The sequence below is a fragment of the Aptenodytes forsteri genome, unplaced genomic scaffold, assembly GCF_000699145.1.
Source record: "Aptenodytes forsteri isolate BGI_AS27 unplaced genomic scaffold, ASM69914v1 Scaffold53, whole genome shotgun sequence".
Taxonomy (NCBI): domain Eukaryota; kingdom Metazoa; phylum Chordata; class Aves; order Sphenisciformes; family Spheniscidae; genus Aptenodytes; species Aptenodytes forsteri.
The window spans coordinates 2,664,937-2,688,658 of record NW_008795909.1 but is presented as its reverse complement, the minus strand read 5'-3'; the positions used below and the strand labels follow the sequence as shown (position 1 = coordinate 2,688,658).

The following is a 23,722-nucleotide window of genomic DNA, read 5'->3' as shown; positions in this document are numbered from 1 at the left end:
TATTTTCAGACATGTGACAAATAAAAATCAAGAATATTTTTCCTTGTATAGCTTCTTCCAAAAAAATCCATTGACAGTTCTTCATCCAAAAAAATGCTTTATGCTCTTACTCCATCCCCAACGAAAGGTTCTTAAAAACCTGCAGTAAACTTTTAAACTCAGTTTTGCAGAGAACCCAGAGCACTTGGTTCCCAGTCCGCTGCATTTTTAAGACCACCTTTCTCCCGGTACAGCACCCCCTCAAAGAGCCCGTCACCACGGGCTCAGTAGTTCCCACTGCTGCCAGTGCCTGCGAGTCGTTCACTGTAAAGATTTTGTGAGTGATTTTTTTCATTTGCAAATGTTATTAGCAATGCAGAAAGACACAGACTGACAGTCCCAGACTGGATCTCCAGGTGCCCTGATGCTCGTGTCACCTTCTGGGTACCCACCCCTCAATCAGCTGCTGCCTCTTCTCTTCCCCCATGATTAAGGATTTCCTATAACTACCGAGTCCTTTATTAAGATCACTGATGACAGCATCATCCGATGCTCCCTGCGCTGTGCCAGTCTATGCGGAACAGGACTTGGACTGAGCGGTGAAGGTACCAACCCAGTCGGCGATGGCAATGGTTTATCCTCGATGCTAAAAGGGGGTCGGCTGAGCTGCTGCCCTAGAAAGGAACGACTCCGGCCCGCACCGTTCCCCGGAGCCAGCTACTTCCCCGTATTGCTGTCTGTTTTCATCTTTGAAGCATCAGTAAATACCAAGTTTCATTTTTTCACATTTGAAACTTCTTTCTATTCTTGTTTAGGCTTTTGGAGAGGTTGGGGGAAAATTAGGGACTGTCCACAAGTGAAAGTAATACTTTGTAGTTTCATTATTTACACATTTGACGACCGCATGGAGTCAGCTAAGCTTTTGCTTCTAACACAAACCCTGAAAACGCACACTTTACAAGCATTTTTTATTTTGTTTTTTAAATGGAGCTCATATTTAGTTAAACCTCTTTAAATGTAAATAGTTCAGAACCGCTTTGATTTAATTTTCACTTTTCTTCTCAGCTCTACAAATAAGAATACTCATCTCAGCACCGTTCCCCCAGTGTTATACAAGTATACTCCAGGCTTTCCGAATCCCTCCCTTCTTCCCCTACTTTCTTCCCCTCTCTTTTTTTTTTTGGCCACAACAAAAAGTTTCTGGCCTGAAGGAGCATGTGGTTTGATCAACCCTCTCACTCCGTATTAGGGATAAAATACACCAGCCGGACTGTTTGCAAAAACTCTCCAAAGCATGCAAAGGCTGTAGAGGAGAAATGCAATCCAGCACACTGTTCTCACTCCCTGCTTCTAGGCAGTGTAAAGTATTTTTTATTTATTCAAAGCACACTTACAAAAAAAGAAAAAAAAAAAAGCCAATTCTCATGGGTTTTCCTCCATTTTTACTCATTTTCTACTCAGGTGAACACCTGCAGATTCCCAGTCATGGACATCAGCAGGAATTCTGCCTTATGAATGAGCAAAAAGGGAATTAAAATAAACACGTGGGATTCGATTCTGTATACATGAATCGTTATGATTAAAACTAAGCTTGTTTAAAACAAAAACTTCCTCCGTGAGCTCTTATTTTACCACACTGAACATATGTAATAAATTTCTTACATTTGTTTGTCCCTGTTAAGTGTGAAATTTAATAATATTTCTATACGGTATCAAATGTATAAAATTAAATATATAAGATATCCAGTGATTCGATTCTGTATACATGAATCGTTATGATTAAAACTAAGCTTGTTTAAAACAAAAACTTCCTCCGTGAGCTCTTATTTTACCACACTGAACATATGTAATAAATTTCTTACATTTGTTTGTCCCTGTTAAGTGTGAAATTTAATAATATTTCTATACGGTATCAAATGTATAAAATTAAATATATAAGATATCCAGTACAGCCAACTTAAGCATTACAAACCACGCCAACTTGTGCATTTCCAACCATGTAATGTTAGAGAGAATTTAATTTCCTTTTTCCCTTTTTAAAAAAAAAAAAAAAGTGCATGTGTTAAAAATATTGCTTTTAAATACTCCATTAGAGTTCAAAGTCTCCACCACAGGTAGGTGAGCAGAACAAGGGGTGTCGGGGGTGAGAGTTTAACACCCATCTCTTGCTGCAGCTACTGTTTGGCTCGAGGCAGCCTGCTGTGAGCCGGGTTCCCAGCGCAGCAGCACATCTGTTTCCACTGTAATCACTACAGCTCACCAATGAAGAGATAACTTTTTTTTTTTATTTTGCAGGAACCCTTGAATTAACAGAATGCAAATATTGTACAGACTCTGAAGTCTGCTGTTGTGAGAAAATTATTTCTCATTTCCCCAATTTTCTTCTTTCGCTGGTGGGTTGTTGTGGTTTTTTTTCAAATGAAAATGTTCACTGGGAAAACATCTTGCATTTCTTTTCTGCTTTTTATTATGAAAAACTTGCTTCCGAAAGTAGTTGTGGTTTTTTTTCAAATGAAAATGTTCACTGGGAAAACATCTTGCATTTCTTTTCTGCTTTTTATTATGAAAAACTTGCTCTTCCGAAAGAAGAAGAGTTAAGCGTCTCTAAATAGTGCCAAGGTAGATTTTTCAGACTCTCAATAATATCATTTAGCAATAATATCATTTAGTAAATTATGTAAGTGCAGTCTTAACCATAAACCTGATCCAAACATGCAAGTCAAGAGAAAACTTTTTCTAGGAAATTCAGTGGGTTCTGGGTCAGGTATTTTGCATGTCAAGCATCAAAGGTGACAAATTTCCGATTCTTTTACTAGGAAATTATCATGGAGAGAAGTTGTTTTCTATATTAAATGACTCAAATAGCTGAATATTTTTTCCTGAAACAACTAAGGAAAAAAAACAAAAAACAAACCTATTTTGCAGGAGACCAACTTTGGAAAATACCAACCTAAGACATGAATACCCAGCACAAACATAACCAGCACAAGCATAACCATGCAAATAAACCAGTTATAGTAGAAACCATGGCATGAACTTAACCGCCAGGTACACCGTCAACGGCAGAAATCACCGCGGCTGCGCTGAACGAAAAATAACCTCTTCCAGCTCCTCACCTTCGAAGGGTAAACAAAATTTCTGAAACCACTTCAGCCATAAGATCTCTAAGACGACAGCACTTTTGCTCACCTTAAATCCGAATTTAAAGATATTTTGTGTCGTTACAGGGACCTTAAGGCTGATTTTGCACGGTAGCGAGATGAAAGCGTATGCACATACTCTCTTAAGCACAAATGGAACACGCAACATGGCAGAGTAAAGGTTAAGTAGCATTTGACTGATTTTTACCTCATGGGAACTATAATTTACATGCCGCATTCATCCAAGGTAAGAGGGTTCAAATGGCACAAATTAAAAGCCTGCAGTTTCCTACTTCTGTTTTTAACATATCGTATTGATACACAGCCAGTTTTTAAAGTGATAAAAGGTTTCTATCGAAATATCAAACAGCCAGAAGATGCACTATTTCTACACTGTCAGCATCGCTGTATTTTACTGTGTCCTTCCTCGCTCCTTACAACCACTGTCGATGATTATAAAATAGTAACGGTCCATCTGCAGTCCAAAAGGACAAATTAATCTTCCAGACACCCAGCTCTTACAATCAAATGGGGGGGTGGGGGGGGTGGTGAGGAGAAGCAAAGCAAAAAAGCAGCAAGCTCAAACAGCTACCCGAGGCCCGCGCGCCGAGAGATGCCGACACATGCAGCTGTCCCACGGGCAGGGTCCAGCACCACCCTTGGTGCTCGGCCCAGAACCGATCACTTTCTGCTGCTTTTGGTGACGCTGCCCACAAAGGCAGCTGGCACCTTTCCAGCTGCCTGGCAATCTACCCGATCGCCAGTGCTCCCCGTGCGACAAGGGAGGTGCTCATCCCTCGCGATGAGGATGCTAAGGCGACCGCATGGAGATGCGCTCTAAGGTCACCTCTGGTTTCAGGGGAAGGACGGCTCAGAGCACCCAAACCCCCCCCCCCCTTGCACCAAGGCACACACAGCCAGCTGCCTGGCAGTGCTGGTCCTGAAGGAAAAGGGAATAAAGAAGGGAAAACAGGAGATCTGAAAACCGGGGAACTGCACAGGGTCTCCTTTTTGCTGGGCTCTTGCACACTTTAGCTCGCCCAAGCTCGCGATGCCCTCTTACTGCAGGCCACGCAGCCTTTACTGGCTCGCTCCCTCGGGCCAGCTCCTGCCCCAGGCAGCAAAGCAGCAGCTCTCCTGACACCACGGGCTGCTCCCGGCCACAGCCCTCCGGGGCATCCAAGCACAGTCTTCGGAAGTGTCGTAGGCCGTCGGGAGCCCACAGTTAATTAAAACAACTCCAGAGAACTACGTCCCCATCAAAGATCTTTCCGAAGGCAGGACTAGGATGCTCTTGAAAACGTTACTGAGCAGCTGTTAACTACCCTTCAAGCAATCACCTGGTAAACTCCAAAAGCCTTTTATATTTTTTATTTTTTGCAAGCAGTCATCAATGAACTCAGGGCATCACGAAACCAGCTACATATACTATTGCAACAGTCACTGCCAAAAAGCATGAACGATTCCTATCAGCAAGGCAGAGAGATACTCAGCAGAGCTTTGGCACAACGCCTGCTTCCCATGGCTACTACCCTCAGGACTCTGCACCGGTTCTCCTAACACGCTCATCAACGTGCCTGGAGCGCCTTTGGGATTTCCAAGCGCTGTGGTACCGCAGATCCCGACTCTGGCCATCTTTCCTTGACAACCAGAGTGGAGATGCTGCAAAAATTGGGAAATACAGCATTTTCTGGGTCAGTAAGTCAGTTTTTTTCCCCACGTCTGATTGGCTGGGGCAATTCCACTTCAGCATTAGTGTTGACAGAAAATATGTGCTGAGAATTTTAGCGTTCAGGATGTTCTTTAGTCATTTTGGTGATCTGATGTGGCACAGGAAATATTAGTGCATATTCTGTATTTTCAGTCACACTCAGATCACCATTTTTATAAAAAAAGACAACAGAGAGTCAGATCACTGAGACTGAAATTATGAGCAATCTGACAAAAGTCAGAGTTGGGGGAGGAAGGTGATAAAGACTCAGCCACATGTTAAACTATTAGTTCACAGTCTGATATTTTAATTTCCATTTGGCTCTTATTAAACCTGCCTCCAAATTAGGAGGTTGATGTACAACGAGTCTTGCAGCAATGCTACCCGCGCTCGCCGGCCCCTTGCCTTACACCACGGCGGGTCCGGACTAATCTCACCGCTACTGATCTTAAGAGAATTTCGATACCTCGGCTGTGAGTTTAATACAAAACTAGATAAAGATAAGCTATCTTTCACCTACCCATTAAAATTCGTACCACCAAATATGACAAATCAAGATCTCACTGCTCCTTTCACCGGACTGAGTTTTAGACTTGATCAAAGTGTACTTGTAATTAATTATGTATTGAGACGACTGTATCAGCTGCACTGGGCAGCGCTCCCCTCCCCTACTAATCAACAAATCTCAGGCATTCTCTTCCCAATGCAGAATAAAGCTGCTCTTCCTCTGGCAAAAGCCCCGAAGTACAGCTGTTGCTGCTAGTATACAGTTTACACTCCTCCGAACCACCAGAAGGGAACTGAGCAGATCCCAGATGCAGGATCCTCCCCAGTTGATTTCTGCAGGGCACATTACTGAAGATGGGCTCAACTTTTCATTCTGTGGAACTGGCAGAGTGCTCCACATCCTTAATATTAATTAAGTGCCTATTTTTGTCTATGAATGTTATTACAACATGCAAGGCTCCAGATAAAGAAGTTCAGCAGCGTCAACAAAAAAATATCATAAAGTTAAGTGCACATCTTCTTTTCATTTAATAAAGTACTTTCTTGTAAAACCTACTAAAATCCAGTACAGGACAGAACTACACTGCAGGTTTTTCCCAGCAAGTTGCTTTGAAAGAGCATTACATTTAAAAAACAAGATTTCAGAACAACGTATTAAGTGTTTGCACAACTTGCAAAAATAAACAGTACTTCACCCTCTAAACTCGGACCCATCTGCCTATTCAACTTCGGGAAGACAAAGACTTAATCATGACCATAATTAAGAGCAGTGGAAGCTCCAAGATCAGGGTTTGGCTCATAAGCCGCTGGCATCCCCCAGAAGCCTGTGGAGCATCAGCTCCGGCTGGGAGCTCCTGCGTGCACTGCCACCCTCCCATCCCAGCACATCCCCATCGCTGGCACATCCCCATCCCTGGCTCTGCCTTGCTCCAGCTCTTTCTTCCTTTAACCCTGAAATTTTGAGACCCAGAAGCCAAACTTACGGTCCTTCCGAGGGAGGGGCCTGGACAGTGTTTCCTCCCGCGCTGCCTTTCTACCCCTTGGTTTTGTGAGCTCTGCCCTGGGGACGAAGCACTGCTCTTTGCAGGACACCCAGCTCTAGCTGGCTAAAAGAAATAAGAGACAATAATTGGGACGGAAACCCTGGGCACCCACGTATCAAGTCAAGACAGTATTTTATTTTTTCCCCCACAGTTTTTGAATTGCCGTAGGTTAGTCTAATTGATTTGTGTTCTCACCAAATTAAAGACACAGCACACAGACAGCATGCCAGTGAAAAAATATGGCAACAGCAAAAGTTTACAAATTTAATTTGCAATTGTTTTAGCAAAACAGCTCAGTCCACTCCTTCAGTTTTGGAAAGTAATCAGCTCGTGCTAGAGGAAGTTACCAGCTCCCAGGCACGAGCATTATAATGCAGGCTTATTTCATAAGAGATTAAAACCAGTTTTTCAGTTAAGACGTGGATATTGCAAGCGAGGCAACGCTGCAAGTTATAATACTAAGGGCTCAGGATCCCAGAGGAGGGGAATACTTGGAGGGATAATGCCAGGGAAAAGATCACGGGCCAAATTTCCCTTTAAAAGCGACACCGGCGTAAATCCCAGCGAAGCCCCAAAGAGTCGCTTCAGCGCTGAAAGGGACCCCCCAAAGCCGATCTTTCTCCCAGGCTGCGATCAGAAAGCAAAACCAGAGTTTCCATCGCCCTACAATGAAAGGGTTAAGCCAAGATTTCAGTCCCCTGGTTCAAACCGCCCAGCGAGCACTCCCTGCCCAAATTACAGCAGCGCATACATCCAACAGATGCCGTTCAGACAGGGGCTTTCCTTGCCCTGAGGTACAGTTCAGTTTGTCCATTCTACTGTGCAATTACAGAATCAATAAAACATCCCTTTGAAACTCCCTGGACTAGTGCCGACACGCAGACAGTAGTCAAGCTGACATTTTTTGCCGTTTCCGTTATTACTACCGTCAAGCCTTCTGAGAAGCAAGACATCAAAACCCGGGCGCCGCAAAGCAAAGGAGGAAAAGCAAATGTAGAGCTGAGGTTTTGTTCATCGTATTGCATCGCTCCCCGGGCGATCACACGGTACCAGGCATACCTGCAAACAAAATCTGCTTAAAGTCATCAAAACAGGCATTGGGAAACAGCGCGTTTCCAAAAAGCACGTGTGCCCCACCCTCCTCTGCTTCAAACACATTAATATCCCTTTTTTGCCTTTTTTTTTGGGGGGGTGGTGGGGGGTGGGGAAGAGGAATTTCTCATGGTAGAGCACCTGACCTAAATGGGGAAGCTCTGATTTGGGGATGAACTTATTAAAAAAAGCAAACACCAAGCGCCCTGTTGCTTGTACGAGCTCATGAATGCAGTGCGAGATGTGGACTGTATGTGGAAGTTGGGAGGTGGGGTTGAAATGTAGCCATCCATCTGTTTCTGAGCAGTGCCTGAAACACTGAAATAGAAATGGGAAGCTGTAGAGTGCCAGGAGTGGAACCTGGGAAGAAAAAAAAAAAAATTGCAAGAGCAGGACGACAAAGAGGGAGATATTGAATTAACATGTTCAGAATGATTCAAAGGAGACTTGGATAACCAAGGACATGCCCTGCAGAGAGGCATTTGCTGCCTATGAAAAAGCAGCTTTTTTTTCTCCTATAACAATTAGCAAAATCTGCCCAAATAAATGGAAAATGTAAAACTGAAGGTCTTAAAGCACTTCCTGAAAGTTACCATCTTCAGATGTTTATTTTCGTGCTCACTACATTAATTACAAACTATTTAATCATTCATTTTGAGCTTTAAAGCCTGGCATATACGGTCAGTACCCCACATACTACACTTCCAGGAAAAAAAAAAAAACACCTAAAATTCGTCTGAAGTACTACTTCGGTACTTGAGAAGCTATAAAACTTGTGTCTGAGGCCAGCCCATTCCCTCGGTTATCCTCCTCGCCAGGCAGGGCATGGGAAGCGGAACGACAGGCTCCCCCAAACTGACCTGCCACGGCGACCACAGATGAGGAAAGCCCACCCTGGGGATAAGGAGCCTGTCCGATTTCTCACCAGCTAATGCCTGGATCTCCCTGAAACAGGCATTAAGAACCGTACAAACTTCACCTGGGAACCACAACATTTATCCAGTAATAACCTATTCAGAAGGCTTTGCTAGTTGGAAAGAGGTGGCACAGGCGAGTTATAAGGATGCTCAGCACCATGCCTCAGCAACGTATGACTCTTAAAAAGCTTCGGCATTTTGTGAAGTTTCTTTAAACTGCTCTAATCCTTGTTTGAACCTCTCCCTCAAAGGTTATGTGCAGATTCAAATGTTTACATATAGTAATAAAATCACTAGTAACAAACCATTTTATTCTGATGGCTCTTTACACACTGATGTCCCAGGCCCCCAGACAGAAGGCAATACGCTTACAAGGCAGCGGTGGGGGTAAGGAGCACTCTACCCGTTTGCCAGACCTGGAAAAGGCAGGCCAAATAACCTGCCCGGTGCCCTATAAAGCGGCCAAATAAAAAACACAGTCCAACACTCCCGAGTTTGAAGGTTAATTTATAAAATTCTGTTTCCTCCCAGAGGATGCTCACGTGTCTTCTATACCGACCATAGGCCAAATAATAACTCATTTGGAGAGCAACTTATTTCAAAGAGGTTTCACATTTAGCGATAAGCACAAGGAGGAGAGAGAGGGAGGATGTCTCACATTCAGACTCCGTCTCAGGATATATCATATCTTTTCTCCAAACCAGTTCTCTTTGTGGTGTAAGATCATGGGTGTGTTAACTGTAAAAACTCATTTTAAAGCGACCGAAGCCGAAGATAAGGTTGTGTCATCTGTACGAATATTCTGTACTGGAATGAGAATGCTGGTGTACCAGAGGAAGATCTGGCTGAACACAAAACAGTCAGAGCAACAGAAACTGAGAAGATCCTCAAGCCTGGCTTGTTAGGAGTGACCTAAAATGGCCCCATTTTGACTCACTCTTCTCCACCTCCTCCATCAGAGGATTCAAAGGGAAACTGCAATTCAACCTTCATTGCTGTAGCACAACTGCAACATAACTATTCTTTGTCATGAAAGAAAAAACAAGTTGTGGGTGCCTGAATGCTGATAGATCACTTTTGCTTTAAGAGTACATCATGTCAATCAAGACTAAATTCCTTATGCTCATCACAGGAGCTTGCAACCAAGCAATACAAAAATCTCATTCGAGTTCAACCAGTAATGTGTTCAAAGGCTTCCCAATCTGCTCTGTCTCTGGCATCAGCATCAGACAGAGAAGAGGCAGAAGAGATTGCAAAAAAGATTGCAAAAAAACATAATAATAAAAAAAAAAAAAAAAAAAAAAAAAAAAAAAAAAAAAAAAAAAAAAAAAAAAAAAAAAAAAAAAAATCACTTGCTGGGCAAAGTAGAAAGGCCTCTAAACTGAAATAAAAATAAGCATTAAAACGTGTGTGTGGGTCTAAAAGGATATACAGCAGGTTGAAATGTGCTATATCTTCCTCACTGGTGAGGAAAGACCTCTATAACTCACCACGAGCTTTGATCACTCGTGAGCTATCAGCTATTTCTTTGCTGCTTGAGTAAATATAAGTCATTCACAGCTGAAACATAATTTCTCTCTCTTTCCCCTGCCACTATATGTTGTGTGCGAATATGTCTTGTATATAGGCACACTAACACACTGTGCTGTTCAAATACACATCAGAGTTCACCAGATGGTGGGGATTGCCAGACACTCGTCGTTGCCATGAGTTAGGAGCCATGGTGTAACTCATGAATGATGTGTCTAAGCTGTAAGTGGGTTTTGCATAGTTACGTTACCCTTACCGACATAAAACTCTGTCTTCTTATTATGTTCAACCTGCAACAGTTTATAATTGTGAGACTTAAAGGACTGTTGGGTATCTTGGGTTTTTTAGCTCCTCCCAGAGACAGGGCTCTGCAGGAGCTATTTTCATCTGGGGATTATGATTCACACCCATACACACAGGATTATACATCGTTTCATAAAGCTGCGGCCACAGTCAGTGCCCATGTTTGGGCACAATCTAAAAATCCAACCTCAGAAAAACAAAGGTGTTTTACCAAAAATACTCAAGGTTTTAAGAAGCAATCATCTTAATTATGCATAGGAAAAATATATGAGACTGGAGTTAAGGTTTTGTGTACGGGCCTCAGCATGTACTTGGGCATTAAGATATTTGGGCAATAAATTATGTGAGCATAGGTTGGTAAGGATGTGAATGTCGGGTGAATTGGCAATTTCCTAGTCTTTAATTAATGATGGTGTTGAGAAAGAATGTGGCCTTCCTTCTAAATTAACAATGCTTTTTAATCAGCGAGTGAATCTACCTGTTTGAAGCGGAAGGTAGCTCTAGGCTTGCAAAGAAAGGAGCAGAGTCTCCAGAAAAAAAAGCTGGAAGCCTGGCAACGCACTCACGGTCCTACCAGACCCTCTTTACCACCTCCAACAGAGCCCGTACCTTGCCCAAGGTCCCCCCCCCCAGCCAGTGGTGGTGGTGATGAAATAAAAATCCAGGGAAAAGGAGAAAGTTAAGAGCTAGGAAGAAGCAGAAAGGAGCAGGGCATGGAGGAGTTTCCATCTGTGTCTGCTGAGCGGACACAAGTTGTCCAAGGAGCAGCCCCGACCCAACACCAGGAGAGCCGCCAGGACATACCTAACTCCAGGGCAGAGGAACTGCACAGGGTCTCCTTTTCTTGCACACTTTAGATGTTTCCATCTACAAGACAACCACCGCTTGCAGAGAGGTCTTGGTGATCTCCAGCCAACAAGAGGGCACAGCATTAAGCTACCTGATAACCTAGTAAAGTACCTTAGAAAACAGTCATTTTACTGTTGCTTTGCTAATCTAATCCTATAAAACACATTCTGCCCATCTAGTTACTGAAGATAATTCACATTTCTTACTTTTAGCCCCTCACAGACTGAAGTTTGTTGAACAAAACTGGTTTCTGTGCCATCAATGCTCAGGAGAGACACTGAATTTTAAACGTCAGGGACATATTCTTACCTAACTATTAACTTTTAGAATGACCTAGTGGTTTTAAAACATTAAAAAAAAAAAGAGTTACAAGCAGCATTTGTTATTTTAAGGTTTTACTAAGATTGGATGCCTCCAAGGGTTAGGGCTTCAGCTCCAGTTAAGCACACAAGTTTGCTATCCAAAATTTCTTTGAACTAATAAAATCCCTGGAGGTTATCAGATTGGGCTGAATATGGACTAAGGTTTTCAACTCCTCCCCTTTTATCTGTAAATACCATGAGAGGAGCTCTCTAGCACCCTAAGTCAAATAGTTTCCTGTCTTGGCTGGGAACCACTTCGGCAAACACTCGAGGCCATGAAAAGCAGTTTGATTCAGGCTCTGGGCAGGAGAAGGCACTGTCAGTCACTGCGGCTCACCCCGGCCCCATTTCAGGGAGCGTGTTTCGGCACGATGTGGCTGAGTTACGTACAAGCCCTGCACATTTCTGACTCCCAGACAACTTTCTGAGGCCAGAAGGAATACTGTCTCCCCCATCTCCCTTCCTCCCAAGGGAGCATCCTCCCCCGGCGGCCCCGTGGGGTGTACATGCCCGCAGCACTGCATCCCCCTAAATTCGGGGTGCCCGTCGGAGGGGATGGGTCAACCCTCCCAAAGACAAACATTTCTCCCCATCCTCAACTAAACCATCTTCTCTTCCCCAGGTCATGCGAGCACCAATGAGTGTTGAAGAGCCCGAACCCATCGGGTATTCGGTCCCCCTCATCTAACAACAGACATCTCGCCCCCAGCCAGAGCCTATTCAGATGGAGGAAGAAAACGGAATCAAAAAGTCCTCTGTCTGGCAGAAACGTGCCTGCTGGGAGCCCAGCACACACTGAATAGCCTGTTCATGGTGTCTGTACTAAAAGTAAGGACCTGGCTTTATTTCTTTGTTGATGTTGATATAACTTAAGGAGCAGAAATAGATGAATCTGGGAAATCTTGGGAATAGAAGACCCGCGTGAGGGGGGCAGAGGCATCCCACACACCCCGCACCATCCTTACTGTTATTTCCCACTCAAGGAGCAGAGCGGCGCTTTATGCTTTCAAACGGGCAGAATATATGGCGGTCGGGAAGCACGAGTGTACAAAGCAGTAACGAAAAAACAATGTTGTGCTCCTGACTGAAAAGGCTGGCAGTCTGGAAGATACACACGTGTGACATTAAAATAAAAACGCATGCAAATCCTGTATGGATGGGAAGTCCAAGTTCAATTCAGCCTAGTGAGAACTAGCAGCCTCCCCCCCCCCCAAAAATCAGACCCAATTCAATTAAAAAAAAAGACATTTTAAGGTGAATATTTATGGTTTTTTAGCTACTTTTTAAAGAATTCTCCCCTGGCCCCTGAATGCTCTGAGGTCCTGTATCTCACGGCTTCGCAGCCCGCTGACACAGACAGCTCGCTCTTTCTTGCTGAGAAATTACTTACAATTTTTACACAACAAATACCAAACCACAGCCATCCTATATCACCTTTAAAAAGAGAGAATGTTTTCTCCTTTCTGGAGCATCTTAGCCTTTTTTATTCAACTAGACCAGCCATGAGCAGGATCTTCCACAGTGACATTTTCAGAGCTACTTAAGATGTTTTGACTGCCCGAATTCAAACAGATATGAGAAAGAGCTCTTTGGCAATTTTGCAAATCTCATCCTAAACCTTAACATATTTCTGCAACATGAGGCCCTCATTAGCCTCAGAAACTGATGGTTTCCGAAAGCTGTGGACGCGTGGGAGCCCTCGATGCCCCATGCCAAGTCAGTCGTCACAAACCATTTCACCTGACTGCAAGGCTGCATCCCACACCGAGAACGACACGACTTATCTTGAGGTTCAACTCCAACCACCATGCGATAACTAAGGGGAGGCCAACACCGAAAGGAGGCACAAGTCGCACCCCCGGGGTGCAAAAGCCGGGGAGAGGGCTGAGAAAAGCCAGCACGGAGCCAGGGAAAGAGGCAGGCTCAGCGGCACGCAGCGGACGGCTGGCTCCGGCTCAGCTCCCTGGCACAATGGACCTTTGGGGAGCCCGATTCCCGGCTACGAGCCCTAACAACTTCATTACTTAATTAAATGGTACACGCAATGCAATCTGTGCGGGAGGCACAGGCATGCAGCAGCCACGCTCCCGCTCCTCTCCGGCTGCAGCACGGCAGCGCACTACACAATGCAGCACATGTACCGGCCATAAAGTTATCCAGGCAGTTGCTTCGCTTGCCTGAACGCCGACTACAGCCATGGCCTCTGGATGCAAATTACTGGCTTTTATAGGTTCCTAAAAACATTTCACTGTGTCTGCTGAACAATGTGGGAGTTGTAGAAAGGGCCCGATGATGGCAATGATGTAATTAAAAGCTGTGAGTGGAAAAAAAACCCATTAGATTCCTTCTTCCAGACAGAAAAACTGGTAAAAATGTACTTCTTAAAAATAGTTTAAAAGAAAATGTCAAAGTAAATAAATAAAAACCCCTATATTCACTCCTCCCGCCAATCCCTCAAGTTTCCAATAGCTTCCCCACTCAGCGCCCGTGAAGGAAAGCATATACGCTAGAGCACGTCCCTAAGCCCTATACTCTATCTGGAAAAAAACGAGATAGAGAAACTCTCCCTATCTAATCACCGTCCCCGTCTGGTAGTAACAGAAGTTACTATCTCTGCCTGTCTGTCAGGAGCTGTATGAAACCAATCGGTGGCTGGGGCTGATAGGGGAGCAAGAGGTATGAGGGCTGTAAAGCCGGCCGGCAGCTTCATTAGCCAGTTCTGCACAGCCTGGCATGAGCCACGGTGAGCACCCAACCCGAACCGACGTCCCTGGGGGGCCGCCTGCTCCCGGTGAGGCGGGCATCCCGGGGCTGGGCATCGCATGCCTCTTCTCCCGTGCTGGGATGGCAAGAGGACTTCCGATAAACCCTGCCCTTGGCATCCCTGGACCAGCACGGTGTTTGTTATTTACCGATGAGGAATCCACCCACCGAAGACAGGGATCGTCTGAAGTGTTGTTTCACCCGCTGCAGGGTTAAAGTCTTGATTACGGCAGAAAAAGAGTGGGGGGGGATACCCCCCATCCAAATGCTAAACATATCCCAAACCCCAGTAACTTTCTGCAAAATGAATTCTACGTTAACATTTACTTGATATATTAAAACTTACAGAGGGGGATGACTTCTGCTCTCTCCTCCCTCCCCCCCAAAAAAAAATTTAGAGCAACATCAGCTGGCAGCACTGCTGGCAATGAAGCGGGTGGCCCGCGTTAGCCATCACTCACAACACAGGGACCCAACCCAGCCCACTTCCCTGTTTAAATGCGTAAGGCCAACACTGTGTTCGAACACATCTGGGCAGGAGTTAGTCCCGAGCTGCCTCTGTACCCAATACAGGAACTTCCTCCGACGGCACATTACCGTGCGCTCCAAGTACAGGCATGCTGCACAACATTTCTCCAAGCATTAGCTGCAGCCTCAAACAATCAAGGAGCTTTTTTTTTTTTTTTGAACCCTTTTTTTTTTTTTTTTTTAAATATCCAGACACAACTGCATAGCAGAAATTGCTTTAGAGTTTAAATCTATAATAATATCAACTGTTTAATTACTTTTGTATGTTAAAATAATAAACCCTTGCAGACAGAGATTCCAGTGTAACGGTTACTCTTCAAAAGTTTTTGAAATGTTGCTGTTATACTAAGAAAAGCCATGTCTCTCCTGTTTTTCTTGGGTTTTTTCCCCATTCATTCATTCTATCATGTGAATTGTGATTTTTAGCTCCCTTTTATCAATTTATAAAGTTAGTTTAATACTGGATTTCATCAGGTTGATATCAATAATGACATTTTAACTTCTTTTAATGTATAATGCAGGATTGCTGTCAGACAAGGAAATTCTTAAGGCAGCTGTTGAACGTCATAAGGTGCTTTTAGTAGAAAAGGATCGGGAGCTAATTCGTAAAGTGCAAGCTGCCAAAGAGGAAGTTTTTGAAAAAATTGCAGCCTTACAGGATGAAAAGTATGTTTGTTGATTTACTGCTCAACTTCTAAAAGAGGAGTGTTTTGAGTAACTTTAAAAAATGTCATTCTTAGCAACTAGACACTTCTGGCATTTTGGCATGATTCTTGTGTACATGTTGAATAATGTCTCAGGTTAGAACTCGAGAACAGATTAGCTGATCTAGAGAAGATGAAACTGGAACAACATACTTGGAGACAATCTGAAAAGGATCAGTATGAAGAGAAACTACGTGTTGTACAGTTGGCAGAAGAATCTAGCAAAAAGGAACTTCAGCGTTTGCGGTAGTGTGGCTTTTCTAACCTTAACACAAATTCCTCATTTTTTCCCCCCTGATTTCTTTACAGTAGTCAGTGTAGAAGTTTACTATTCATAGATACACAAATGTTCATTATGGTAAATTAAGCAAAATTATCTTTTGCATTGTGTAAAAAGAAGGCAGAATTAAAAATGTGGTTTTTTTTTTTTAAAAAAAGAACATTTTTCATCCAAACCTCTAAAAATTATATTATTTTATTGAACATTTTTAAGACATAATTTTGCAGTACTCATGTTTGTTAAACTTGGGTCCATGGTGGCTGCTGGCATAGCCCCAGCGTTAGAGTAAACCATTGCTCTTTCCACAATGGTACTGTATCAGCAGCTGGCAAACTGGGACCCTAATGTGACATCTCTTTGAGTTGGTTATTATACTTCTCAGTGAAGTTGTTTTACTATGGTATTTGTATGAAGGTCAGTATGATAAAATGAGCAAAAGTCATACTCCAAAAGCAAACAAATCAACATAGTTCTTACTCCTATATGAATTCTAATAATCAATAAAAAAATATTTTTAATCATTGTTTAGTTAAATATTTATCAGCCCTTCAAATTACGCAATGTATTCTATTGTCAGACTGATTTGTCCTAACTTCTAACATCTGTATTTTAATTAGATAAAAATAAGGATGTCTTATACAATTTTAGATTAAAAATTCAACAGCAAGCGATTCAGACAGAGGAATTGGAAGAAAAGAAACGTGAAAGTGCTGATCTGAAGCAGGTAAGGTTTTATTGCATTGTAATGTTTTATAGAGAAATACAATCTTTCCTGTGGTTACCATGTCCAGCGTTTGAAGATTAGATTGAATTTTTAAGGCTTTTTTTTCCTGAGGGACAAAATGCATATAACAGATACTTAAAAGCAGAAGCGTTCAGAAATCAGTCATGCTTTCCTGGACCTTTATAGATGGATTACAGCTCTTTCCTTCATGCGTGTTGTGGGTACCAAGGATTTCAAAGCTGAATGTTTATAGACTGGTGTACTGAATATGGTTATGCACTATTTAACTGGAGATTCAGTTTCCATGGAGACTTATAAATTGTTTCTAGGTAATGCTTTGCATTTACACTGCATCTCTCATCTGAGGTTCTTCAAGTGCTTAACAGATGTTTCATAAATGAATAAACTAGTGTAAAGAGGTATATTTCTATTGCAGAGTGAATTGATGGCAGTGTTGAAAATAAAACCTAAATCTTTTAACTCCTGCTCGCCCATGATGTTATGTTTAGTAGGTAAGAACATAGCTGTGCATCAAAGTAGTCTGCAAGCTGTGTGCACTTGAAGTTCAAGGCAATATTTGTTTTTCCTCCAGAAATCAGAAACTGGGGTATCTGAGTGTGCATGTGGGGAGAGGAAAAGGAAAGGGAATTCATCCTTTCCACGTCCTGCTGGCTGCAGAGGTTGGACTTTTCAGACTCTACACTTGACTTGGTTTTGTGAACTGGTTTGGTACAGCCACGGCGGGCTGTAATGCATTGTGCATTATGAGAGGGAAGAGTCTGGGTAGCTCCACAGCTCAGCTACTGAATGTTGTGTGGTGCTCTAGTTCTGTTCAGCCCTGAGGCTTAATGTCGGATTTCTTAAGTTCTGGGGGACACATCAACAACTGAAGACTCCTGCCTCCCTTTCTCTTTCTCGTTTTAACTACAATAGAAAACCTTCCTTGTCTAGTAGTGATTTACTGTAAAGCTTCCGGAGAAGCTTGTTGAGTAAGGAGAAAAGGAACAGATAAGAAAGGCTTATGAAAAGTTAATGCAGCCAGTTGGTGTTCTGCATTTTGCTCTGTCTCAGTATCTCAAAATTAATTTAGTTAGTTGCATACCTTATCAAATGGAAACATTTCATTTCTTTGTAGCAAATGCACGATATGCAACTCCAACTTGCCTCACTTGCTCAGTCAGAAAATAATTTACTGGAGTCTAATCAGAAGCTGAAGGAAATGATAGAAAGATTGAAACAAGAATGTCAACATGCAAGGACTCAGGCAGAAAAAGCACAACTGGAAACAGAGAAGTAATTTTTTTTCTTCTTTTTGGCTTTACTTTTCCTTTTCATATTGCTTGTATTCCTTTCACGTGGATTGCTTACTACGGATTGTAGATTCTGAATAAAGTCTGAAATTAAAAACAAACAGGAAATATTGGACAGTTGTAAAAAATGGCTATACCTTCTGTTATGCAGTATGTATAAAAGCTTTGCTTGTGGTAACTTCAAAAATAGGAGTTTGTTTCCATTCATGTCTGTTACAATTCTTGACTAGTGAAATACACTATTTTTGCAAAATGAGATCCTATTTATATTGAAGTGAATGTCAAACTTATATTAGTTTAAGTGGATCCAGAGTTTCACACAGAGTTCTTGTAAGAGTCTTTAAGCATTAAGGGTGAAAAAAGTTTCCCCCCACCCCAGATCCTTTTAGGTGATACGAGGCAAATAACAGCTTATTGGATATCTTCTAGTTGCTCTCATCAAAATTAAAAATAATCACTTTCCTTTTTTGCACAAGCTTGACCACATACAATGAAAATATGCTAATAAATGCTGAAGGACACCAAATCTTGTTCAGAGCCCGTACAGTAATGAATACATTCCTGGAATTTAAAGATTAATTTGTCAGTTAGTCTGAAATGGGTATTTAATATTTCCTAGACTAACAACCAAACACATGTCTAATTTGTACTGAATTATTGTGTGGTGGGTTTTTAAAAAAGTCAGCGTCCTAGATTAAATAGAAAACTTCCAAGAGGTAGAATGTGGCATTTTTTTGTTTTAACTTTGCTACAAATTGGTACTGCAATTGCTGCTTTGTCATTAGTTCAAGTATTGCTTTTCAGTTTAACATTTGAAGAAATTATTGCATCAGGACTGCAGAGTATGTTCAGTTGTCAGTAGCATGTTAAATACTTTGGATGTTTACTTTAGGAAGGTGTATTCGTATTTTGAGTGAGATTGTCACTGTTATTTGAGTGAGACCGTCAGTGTCATTTACATGTTTATGGACCATAGACCAGTCAGGAGTAGCTTTTCCTGGGAAGGCAGTGGAAGGAACTTGGCAGTCCTCAGAGATCATTGTCTAAGTATGTAGATAACGAGAGATGCACCAAGGCTGATACTGCAGAAATTAAGCAGCTTTGCAGCCTAAATGTAAGTCCTCCAGGTCTGTCCTACTGTTACCCTTGGGACGTGTTTCCGTTCTTTTGCTGACTCTGTGGGTGATAGGGCTTCCTTCCTCAGCTCAGTAACTCTTACGAGCCTGAACTCCAAGAGTTAAGCTGCACCAAAGCAACTTGGCTTAAACAGGAAGTGAAATAAGGACCAAAAGATAAGAAAGCCCAAGATAAAAAGTTTCATATAAATAAAATAATGCCAGTTGAGCCATAAGTAGACGAAGGAGCTGCCTGCCTGGCTGTGTCAATCTTAGGCTTGGAAATGAAAATGTCAAGTGAGAAAAAGGGCTGAAGGCAAACTATGAGACTGATACCTATCAGAGATAAGCTCAAACAGGCACTTGTTAAGCATTTCAGGAACAGCGTTACTGGCATTTTAAAAAAAATCTCATGGCATTTTTAACCGCTGTCTCAATGGAAATTCTTTTACTGTTAAGCAGTGCTTTTCGAGAAAGCTCTTTGGTTCCGGGGTAGTAGTAGTTACTTGCAGTCAACAGCAAGGTACAAACCATACTGGGTCTACTGAAAGAACTGTGATGGGTACCAAGTGGGCCAGGATCCTGGTTCTGATATGAGAGTGGATGGCTCCTAATACTTCCACTGCGGGGAAGGGAAAGGCTGTTTGGTGAGAAATTTACGGAGATTCATTCAGAGTCCCTGTAGGGAAACTGTATCAGCCCAGAACTGGAGTGGTATGGGTGCACTGATACCAAGCCATGGATTGCATTTCTTAAAAACTGCTGCACAGAATCTCACCATTTGATTTTTTTTTATAGTAATGTACTTAAATGTGCAGTTAATTCTTGCCTGCTTTGGCCCACAATGCAGATAGCCCAAACAAACAAGGCAGCAGAGAGAAACTGGCTCCTTTCCTATCCACTGCTAGAGAACACAGCCTAATTTTAGTGTGTTTTAACCATGCAAAGGCCTAAACAGATAACATACGTTGCTGATGATGTGTGTTCAGCTGGAATGTTGTCTAGGAACCATAGCAGCGGGAGCTTCCTGTTGTGTTGGCATTTGTTCTGGTCGGGAGCACACGCTAGTCAAGTCTATACTTCTCTGTTACAAAGGCATAGTAGACCACACAGGGCAGCAACCTATTCTCTTACATCTTCCCTTCCAAACAGAGCAGGCAGTTGTCAGCTCTTCTGACAGCTGATGTTTGGCATAGGTGTCTACTGTTGTGTTCCAGTGTGATTATTTGAGCTAAATTTAGGAATTTTCCACGGATGGTTTGGTAACATGCCAAACCAACAAACAGCCTACAATTAACTAGCTTATTGGAATCAGTTTTCAAAATGTGCCTCATACTTGAACAAAACCTAGGGTGTTGTTAAAGCACAGGTTCAATTTTGGTGAATCTTGTGCACAATCAAATTTAAATCAGATCCTTCAAGTATATAAAGGGAGGAGTTGTGAAAAGATGCATCTATTTTAGGAGCCTTGAGGCATTAATCAAACGCACTGCTTTGTCTATATAACCTCTTGATCTTTTTACCTGATTTTTTCAAAGGACTTTAGAATACAAACGTATAGAATGGCTGGAGGAGAAGCATGTGCTTACTCAGCGTATCACAGAGAAAGAAGAGAAATACAACCAAGTGAAGAACAAGCTATGTCGAGCTGCTCTTGCTCAGAAAAAGGCACGTTGACTCTTCCTTTATGAATGATCCAGCTTATGAAAAGTTCAGCTTTACTTTGGGCAGCTAGCATTGTTTTGTTATTAAGAGTTTATTTGCAATCTACTGAATATAGTAGCAAAATATATTTTTTCTTCAGGATTAGCACAGAACTAGGTTTGAAGGGATATGCAGAAGAATATTACAGCCAACAATTTTGTTATAATGCCATCAAAGATTTTGTGAGGCTTTGTGTGTGTGTGTGTGTGTATATATATATGGTTATTTAAGAGGTGGACTTCTTGATTAGTAGGGATGATGGTTTGGATACCAGACAAACGATGTTCTGCTTTTCCTTGATGGAATATTAAATTTTTATATCTTCTCCTAAGCTGCTTTTTATGAAATAACTTGGAAGAAAAAGCTGATTAATTGTTTATAAAAGGTCAAGATTAATTGGCAGCTTTATACACTGGACATATACAGGTTATGAAACCTACCAGTAAGGTTTTTAAGGTTTTTAAAAGTTGAGGTCAACATGAGTGGGGCCGGGGGGGCGAAACCAAACCAAACCAAAACCAAGCATACTTTTTTTGGTCGTGTTTATACTTATTTATGTATGGTTATTTAAAGAATGAATTTTGTAACTCTCAAATACAGTTAGTGTTTGTTAGTACAGTAAGTCACTGACCAACGAGTGACTGACAGCTGTGCAGCTTTCAGTCGCAGCTATGGATCATTTCCCATCTCTTTTGTTTCCCATCATGGGGATTCAGAACCTTCAAACAACACAGCGCTGCTGCTTCTTAAGGAAGGAAAATCCTAAAAACTGTCACAGCTTTGAAACCATAGGCAGTGTAGATTTAATTTTTATAGGATCTAATCTATCAAGGCATTACTTAGCTCTGTTTGAAATGTCTGTTTGACAGAGAAAGACGCTCAATGATAATAAACAAAGGAGGATGCAAGAGAAACTAGAACTTTTGGAAGCCAAGATAGAAGAGCTAGAAAAAGAAAATCAGGTGCTAAATAGGTAATGAACTTTGCTTTTTCTGAACTTGAAAAATGATATATGCCCAAGATCTGACTTACAAATATGAAGTAATTTTGAAGGTGCATGACAGTTTAGTAACTGGAGTCCCATCTAATGACATTTTCAGCATTAGGATTCTTTGAATAGAATCCATTTAGGATGGACAGCTAAGACTTTGGGACAGCTGCGGGGCTGTCTCTTCAGGAAGAAATGGAGGAAAAATATCTGACACGCAGTTGCAGGAATCCCCTCAAAAGAAGGAAGTATGTAAAAAAGGAGATGTGGCAGTGAAGCACTGTTAGAGTTGAAAGTACGGTATGTGAAAATAAATGGAAGATGGGAAAGAAAAAGACTTTGGAATTGCAAGAGAAGCAGACTTAGCATCCTCTTTGAAAGACAAGCTATTTTTCTTCTCTTCATTGCGTACCTATGGAGGGCTTGATTCAGATAATTAATTTAATGTGGCTCCTGCGGCTCACTACTGTGAATGCTATTAAAAGCTTAATTTATTCCATGTAAATTCTAATCTGTAATACAGCAGGTAGCTTAATGTGTAGAGGGACTTCTAGATAGACATTTAGGCAGAAGAATATACACAGATCTTCCACCTTCCAGTTTTTCTGGTATATAGTTTTCCTTTGTAGGCATAATAAACAGTACAGTACTCGTGGAGAGGTATGCTTCTATGTTGGGATAATAAAGATTTTGATTTCTTAGAAATCTCTTACTTCCTAGGCAGAATGTTTCCTATGAAGAATATGCACGCCTCCAGAAGAGACTAAAGGACTTGCAACGTAGACACAACGAATTCCGGAGTTTAATTCTGAATCCTAACATACCATCACTCAATCCAGTCAGTACAATGTCATCATCTGCCTTGCCTCCTGGGCCTGAAGCGTCCTTCCCCCTTCTTCAGGTGGTGATGTATTACAAGTTGTGAAAGTAACACAACGAAAGAGGGTACTAGAACCGTCCTTCATTACAGACCTTAGTCTTAAGGAAGGAGTATTTGATCTTTGAACAGAGGAAGGAAACTTTGAGGAATGCTTCTAGCGCTGTTCCCTTCCTCGCAATAGGAGGGAGCTCCTGATAGACAAACGATATGTTACAGAATGTAACAAACGGGCAGTTTTAACCTGGTTCTCCGTACTGTGTCCTTCTCCCGAGAGGCTTTAAACAGCTCCTTCTGGGCAAGAAATACCGTAGTGGTGTTCTCACACCGTGGTTTCATTATTAAAAAGCAGTATCGCTGCTCTTGATTTCTTGTGTGGTTAAAGTTTTACTCACTCTGGTGAGCTTCTGAGGGTGAAAATCTCTCTGGCTGAGGTTGACCAGGCTGATCAGGCTGACTTTACAGATTCTTGGTAGCCGAGACCTCAGGTCTGCCTGCCTCTTCATCTGAGAGGAGGAACGCCTGCACGCGTATTTCCTGCTGATGCTGTTCATCGTGAATGTCAGAACAATACCCACAAAACACTGAGGAGTAAAATTTAAGGAATAAGGGTATTTTGGACTTCACAATTTTTATTTTAAAATCGTTAATTAAAGGAAATGAAACTATTGCTCATTTTGGTCCCTTGTAGGTGTGCAAAATGTAACAGAGCCACTTTTTTTTTTTATAATTTCAAGGAGGAGCAGCATCAAAGAGAGCTTTCCGTGCTTCGCAAGCGGTTGGAAGAACTAGAAACCACACAGAGAAAACAGCTGCAAGATCTTGGACCATCTAGAGAGCGAGTAATGGTGGGCGCGTACAGGGACTTGGCTAGAAAAAAGATCGCTGGAGAAGGCGATGCACAAAGTGAGGACTCCAAATAAACTCTGCAAACTCTACGTGCTGTTAGTTTTCATTAGCTTATCCTTTGTACAGGCTTTTAATATTTTGCCAAAACCATGCTTGTATGTGCCTGAAGAGCATAAAATATATTCTGCACAGTTTCGTATTTATTTTTGATAGACTGTCATAAATTATCAAATATAACGGTTCAAAACAAAAGCATCGAAAGATTAACTACGTTTTTAAATGTTTTTATATAAATGATGTAAAATTATTTGGAAGTCAAAACATATGACATAATCTCATCACACGAAACTTTAAAAAACATTTATCAAGGTTTGGGTTGTGCTGACATTTTAAATAAAAACTAAAATCAAATTTTTTTGATAAATCCTTCAAAACTTATTTGATAAT

The 23,722-nt window shown here is 41.9% G+C and overlaps 1 protein-coding gene across 1 annotated transcript in view; it reads left to right on the top strand.

The window, feature by feature from the left end:
- Positions 1 to 23,464, top strand: part of LOC103903315 (centrosomal protein of 83 kDa-like) — a 39,441-nt gene extending 15,977 nt beyond the window's left edge. The window contains exons 2-9 of the mRNA XM_009284505.2: positions 15,246 to 15,390; positions 15,525 to 15,674; positions 16,357 to 16,432; positions 17,568 to 17,725; positions 20,396 to 20,525; positions 21,431 to 21,534; positions 22,270 to 22,450; positions 23,164 to 23,464. Of these exons, the coding sequence (XP_009282780.1) occupies positions 15,246 to 15,390; positions 15,525 to 15,674; positions 16,357 to 16,432; positions 17,568 to 17,725; positions 20,396 to 20,525; positions 21,431 to 21,534; positions 22,270 to 22,450; positions 23,164 to 23,349 (1,130 nt within the window). The 3' untranslated portion in view covers positions 23,350 to 23,464. The remainder of the gene's footprint in view (positions 1 to 15,245; positions 15,391 to 15,524; positions 15,675 to 16,356; positions 16,433 to 17,567; positions 17,726 to 20,395; positions 20,526 to 21,430; positions 21,535 to 22,269; positions 22,451 to 23,163) is intronic.
- Positions 23,465 to 23,722: the final 258 nt, after the last annotated feature.